The sequence below is a fragment of the Aptenodytes forsteri genome, unplaced genomic scaffold, assembly GCF_000699145.1.
Source record: "Aptenodytes forsteri isolate BGI_AS27 unplaced genomic scaffold, ASM69914v1 Scaffold220, whole genome shotgun sequence".
Lineage (NCBI taxonomy): Eukaryota > Metazoa > Chordata > Aves > Sphenisciformes > Spheniscidae > Aptenodytes > Aptenodytes forsteri.
The window spans coordinates 328301-334885 of NW_008794168.1; the positions used below are offsets into that span (position 1 = coordinate 328301).

Genomic DNA, 6585 nt, shown 5'->3' on the forward strand with positions numbered 1-6585 from the left:
TACGATATTAAATTCAAATGGAACACAGGTGGTAGGACTGAGTGCACCCTCAGCAAGTTTGTGAATGACACCGAACTGAGTAGTACAGTTGATATGCTTCAGCGAAGGGATGCCATCCAGAGCAACCTTGACAGGCTTGAGGAGTGGGCTTGTGTGAACCTCATGAACTTCAACAAGGCCAAGTGCAAAGTTCTGGACCTGGGTTGGGGCAATCTGCAGTATCAACACAGGCTGGGGGATGAAGGGATTGAGAGCAGCCCTGCAGGGAAGGACTTGGGGATACTGGTGGATGAAAAGCTGGACATGAGCTGGCAATGTGCGCTCACAGCCCAGAAAGCCAATTCTATCTTGGGCTGTGTAAAAAGAAGTGTGGCCAGCAGGTTGAGGGAGGGGATTCTCCCCCTCTACTCCACTCTGGTGAGACCCCACCTGGAGTTCTGTGGCCAGCTCTGAGGTCCCCAGCACAGCAAAGACATGGACCTGTTGGAGCGGGTCCAGAGGAGGCCCACAAAAATGGTCAGAGGGCTGGAACACCTCTCCTATGATAAAAGGCAGAGAGAGTTGGGGTGGTTCAGCCTGGAGAAGAGAAGGCTCTGTAAGACCTTATTGTGGCCTTCTAAAAGTGCGATCATTTATTTGCTGCCATACTACTTAATCAGGCTCATGATTTCCTTCTTTTTTTCAGATTTGGAAGAAAAAAACAGCAAGGCAGCTTCATCTTCAAATATTTGTTACAGAGGAGTATGAGTGGCTTAATGATCACGTCTCTACAACTTACATAACCTTTGAGAGGTTATATCCCACTTACATCTACAAAGCTAAAAGGTTTCTCTCATATGAGGTGCAAGTCTGTACAGCACTTTCTTTATAACAAATCTGGTTTAAGCAATTACTGTGGCTTTTGCTGCTCATTCCTCCCTGTCAATGCAATTTACTGCCTCAAAGCAAACACGGGTTTTGGGCTTTTTGGTTTGTGTGGGGTTTTTTGTTTGGTTTTGGTTTTTTGTTTTTTTTTAAACCACTAATATTCACAGTGAAACAAAACAAAGGACAAAAATTTCTAGCAGCAAAACTAGTTTCAAAGAAACAGAAACCTGTAATTTCACCTTTATTATTTATATTATTTGCTTTGCAAGAGCAATCGTATTTCCAATCCTTGTGATTTATGTCTGGGCTTCATTCCCATATTGGATGAATTTCCAAATTAATCCTTGGGATTCATTTCACTCATGTTAAAAAAAATAGCTTGGATTTACAATTGATGTTAGACTCAAATTCTTACCGTTGCACAGCTTGAGAATGAAATGTTACACTGTTCAGATGCCCTTGAAATTTGATTATATGAACAAACAATCCTTGTGATTTATGTCTGGGCTTCATTCCCATATTGGATGAATTTCCAAATTAATCCTTGGGATTCATTTCACTCATGTTAAAAAAAATAGCTTGGATTTACAATTGATGTTAGACTCAAATTCTTACCGTTGCACAGCTTGAGAATGAAATGTTACACTGTTCAGATGCCCTTGAAATTTGATTATATGAACAAACAGCAAAGGCAGAAATTGAAAGAGTCTTAGTATTATTTTTATGAAATGCAAAATTAAACCAGAACACTACCTGTAGGAAAATAAACTACATGAACAGAATTCATCTCAACTAACTTTGAGTGTCCACAACAGAGGTGTCTATATTGGAATTAGTAGCCCAGAGTTTAGGCAGCAGTTCAGAGACCAAAAAGGTATCTCCTTTGGAATGATATGAATCTGCTGAATACAGTGAGTAGCTCTTCGCTGTCCACAGAGTACCTAAGGGGATCGCCATGGGCAGAGCCTCACATCATAAGCACCTACATTTAGTCAAAAGAATTTCACCTTTAGTCTTATTTAAAACTTGCGGTCTTTTCCTGCTTATTTTCTTAACATTCACATAATGTCGTAAGATTACTTACTTCAGACTGCTTTCTGACAGCAGGAGTAAATGATGATTTCTGAGATCCTAGTCTGTTTCTCCTATCAGAAGCAGCTGCCAGATCAGGAAACTCCTCAGAATCCTAAACAAATAAATCAGAAGATGATTTTATAAGAACTTTCAAGTCCATATTCTCAAAACTGAGTTTTCCTACATTCAAATGATTTTCTCACTGCTTATCAAACATTCGTCGTATTCTGTTTCACTGTACAAAAATTCAGAAGCCAAGTGCAATGCCACCAACTATAATCAGCACTACAATAGTTAAGTGGTCTATGCAGCCGCTAATTCAGGGCTGAAAGAACTTACAAGAGAAATGCTTCCAACAGCAGCTTGTTATTGCTGTCAGCTGATACAAATAATTAGAGGTAAATGGCTCCTAAAGGAGTGTTTTTCAGATCACTTAACAGCCTTGCAAACAACTTCCCTCTTCTTCCAGTACAGTCTCCAGCTGTGCAATTCTGCCTTAAACACGTGAGTGGTGAAGAACAAAAAAGGGCAACCAAGAGGGTAATAACTCTTGACTACAGTATGGAAATAAACAGATAAATCACTCAAGTGATTATGTAGGCTTAGGCACAAGAGTAAATTTTATTAGCAGAGGATATATTATCCAGACTCCGTATTAACTAAGTGCAGACAGACTGGAGCTTGCTCTACACTGGTCACCTTATATCCACTACCTCAATCATAATGATCCTCATCCACCAGCTTGGTTTTCATTCAGTTGCTCTCCTCCCACTTTCCGAGAGGCCTTTTTAGCTGTGATACAATACTACTGAACACACCAACACTTCTTCTGCAGCCCGAAAGACTTCATTTAAACAGCCCAAGCTAGGAAGCTCTAAGCGTAAGGACAGACACACCTCACGCAATGAACTATTTTTAAAGAAGCTTGGAAGTATGTCCAAAGACAACTGCAAGAAAGGGAAAAATCTTTCACAAACACACTCTTCCAGCTTAGGGATGTCTTGAACCAGAGATAGTACCTTCGCATTTAAATAGCCCTCACTAGAATAAATTTTTATTTCAGTCTGTCCAATCACTTGTTGAATTCAAATAAATTTCTGGCATTTGCAACATCCTATAGCAAAATGAATAATTAAAATCTGGCACTCAGCGTGACACTACACCTCCTTGTATTTGCTCTTAACTCATCACCTGTAAGAACCAGAGGACAGCAAACAAAATTAGAAGAAAGATCAAATAATTTCCTTTTTATTTCCTTGTTGCTTCCGATTCTCTCTTAGCCATCTATTTTACAGACTGAGAAGTCCTAGTTTATTCAGTCTTGCCTCCCACAGAAATTGCTTCATACCTTTGATTATTTTTGGAGCCTTTTGTCTATCTTTTTTAGTCCAAGTATGTATATTTTTTTAAGGAGTGGGGGAAACACAAGAAAACAAAATCCATGCTATATTTAGATTGGACATGTCCTGGATTTATGTATTGTCATAATCCATTTTCTTTTCTATTTTCCTAATAATTCCCAGCACTGTTCGCATGTTTGTCCAGTACTACCAGCACTGACCTGATTATCAATAGCAGCTTCAATTTTTTTCCCCTTGGGGAAAATAGCTAGCTCAGGGCCTATCACCGTGTATGGAAAAACAGCATTACTCTTCCCCAAATGCATCCATTTACGCTCATTAACAGTGTCTATAAATGAGTGACTTTTATAAAACTAGTAAGCGATCCAATATATTGCTCCGGTGAGCTGCTGCACATAGCAGAACCTTCTTAAATCTTCTGGGTGCCCAGAAGTTCTGTGTGTATGATCCTTTCATGCTCTTCTATTTCAAGAGCATCATACAAGTGCCTCAGCCATTTTTCAAACTGATGAGCACACAAGCATTCCCAGCAAACCAGGAGGGTCTAAAAGCTGCCCCCAACTGCCACAACAGATGCTGCATCCACATCACGGATTTCAGTGCAATGCGTATGTCCTGTTCCAGGATTCTGTGCCTTTTTTTTCCATTTCTGTTTTCAATAGTCCCATTACCTTCCTACTGTTTTCCACGACTCAGGCCATTCTCTTTCTGTTTAGATGGTAAGTCATTCACAGGTCAGACATTGTATGGTAGCATATAGTAAAAATGGGGATGTTCTCATGAGGGAAAGACCCTGCAGATCTTTGATTCTACCCATAATTCTCGAATAAAGAGGTCTGTAAACAGTCATTTCTTGTGCTGTTCCAGGACAATGAACCACACAATGAAAAGAACATGTAGCCACAGTTCTGCTCCATGTTCCATGTCAGAATGTACAGAACAGAAGCCAGCCAGGAAGGCTTCTTTATGCTGTCATTTCACAGGCTGAACATCATATACACTAGATCAAACACATAAATCAACACATAGTGCTGTACGATATTGGGCTTTCAATGAAGCACTGTCAAACCACGGACCATACAACAATCCTCTATTGTAGGAAAGTCTAAAGCCTTCATGATACTGGTACATAAAAGTATCAAAACACTAATATGCATATTACAGCTACGTGAATTTGAAAAAAATCTGGAATTAGCAATCAGGAATGTAAGCAGTGACAACTGTGTTCCATAGATTGCTTCCAGATGTGAGATGGGTAGAACTGTAATACCAGTACCACATTCTTTAAAATTGTGGCACACTATGGTACCCAGTATATTCCCCATCCCTTTGCACTTTGCTTTCTGCAACAGTTACTGCAGAATATTTTTCATTTAGGCAATTTGACTTTTATTGTTATCTGTTAACATCCAGACCCTCAGGTGCATCATTCCAAATTTGCTCCTAAGTCTCTTCTGCACTACTCTGTGCTCACTGAATTCGTGGTAAGTCAAAAGGCACAACTGTTGCCTACCAGTAACTTCTGACAAACATCTCAGCTGAAATGGACCTGAAGCAATATCCTCTACAAATGTGATTTGAACTTAAATTTGTACAAAGCTGTGTTAACATCTGGTCCTCCAATACACTCATAACACTTAAAAGAACAACAAAAACCTCTTTACTGTACCTCAATCCTTGGTGGTTCCTGTACTGCAGTAGATTCATTTTGAGATTTCTCCACATCAGTGGGTGTTTTTGGTTTTTTCTTCTTTTTCTTCTTTTTTTTCTTCTTTTCTGACCCTTCTTCAGGCTCAGTTTCACTAGCATCATTTTTTGTTTCTGACTGCTGAAAAAAATCATGAGGCGTGACCATTAGAAATTGATTTATTTCAATACCACCTACCAAAATAAATGCAAGTGACCACACTTACACAACTAAAAGGTATCTTAATCAATCCAGGTTAGGACATTAAGTGGACAAGGAAAATTCAAGATCTCTTAGAAATTCAGAGCTACTGCAAAAACTCTTCATTTGAAGCACATTGCACGGTTATCAGAACGTATCGGGACTACTGAGATTTCAATAGGAAATATCCACCCAAATAAGGCAAGAGTTCCATGTTTCACATCTCATTCTGAGGGTCAGGAATTTGAAAAAAGTCCAGCCTAAAAGTAATGTATTCAGATCAGCTATTTTGGAAGTTTGTGTTGCTGGAGTAGCACTGTCTTTTCATATCTTGTTATTCTTTTCCACTACAGGAGAATAAAAATTCTAATAAGGACAAGGTAACTTTATATTACTTCTTAAAAGCTACATTAGAAGTGGACACTGTACAGAGCCTAGGAAAAAAATGGGAATGTCTCACATCAAGAGGCACAATCACACAGCGACAGAAATTAGTTTGGAGCAGAGAATTCTCAAGTACCTTTGCTTCACTATCCTGCTTCCCTTTGCCTCTGGAAAGACCTTCAGATGCTGGTGATGACACAATTTTCTTTGGGGGCTGTGAAAGTACCATGGCCCAAGACACATGTGGCTGAGCAGAGCCATCTGCAGGTGATTCAGGAAATGCCGTTGGGGAAAAAAGTAATATACAAAGATGTCTCAAAAATATTTTTCAAATATTCAAAAGAAACAGGATCAGTAATAAATTAATCAAGGACTAGCAAATACAGCAGAGCGCCATATTCCTTCTGAGGAAGGACTGAAATAAGACACTCACACATTTCATTTATCCAGAAAACTTTCTAGGATTGTCACTACTCCATATATTGTCCAGCACTATATACATACATTTAGCCCAATTAAATTATAATTGGAAATAGTGTGTCGTACTAACTACATACAAATAATTCCATGCTATTTTTCTAAGCTATTTTTCTTTAAAATATTGAACTTCTACATTTATGTACAAAATTCCTTTAATATTTATCCCACTCAGTCATACAGCTTTCACATACAAGGCCACATCAGTACTATCTACTTTCTAAAAACTTCCAGTTTTACACATATATACCAGCTGAAAGACTTCCTAATGTGCCTCAGTGTACAAGAATTTCACCCACTACCACTCAGAGGTATCGATGTTTTGAAAGAACTCACACTTAATTAATTTTGTAACTATTCCTAACACACAGCAAATACAGAACCAAATCCAAATTTTTCTTTAAGAATGAGAAAAACTTTCACTGACCAATTAAAGAGCATAATGGGTTTACAGGGCAAGGTTTTGGTAGCAGGGGGAGGCTGCAGGGGTGGCTTCTGCGGGAAGCTGCCAGAAGCTTTCCCCCTGTCCAAAAA

The 6585-nt window shown here is 39.0% G+C and overlaps 1 protein-coding gene across 1 annotated transcript in view; it reads right to left on the bottom strand.

Annotated features, from left to right (window-relative positions):
- The window catches only part of SECISBP2 (SECIS binding protein 2), a 30147-nt gene that overhangs the window by 12901 nt on the left and 10661 nt on the right, over window positions 1-6585 (bottom strand). The window contains exons 7-9 of the mRNA XM_019472639.1: window positions 5711-5835; window positions 4972-5130; window positions 1952-2053 (exon numbers count right to left, since the gene is read on the bottom strand). Coding sequence (XP_019328184.1) covers window positions 1952-2053; window positions 4972-5130; window positions 5711-5835 — 386 coding nt within the window. The remainder of the gene's footprint in view (window positions 1-1951; window positions 2054-4971; window positions 5131-5710; window positions 5836-6585) is intronic.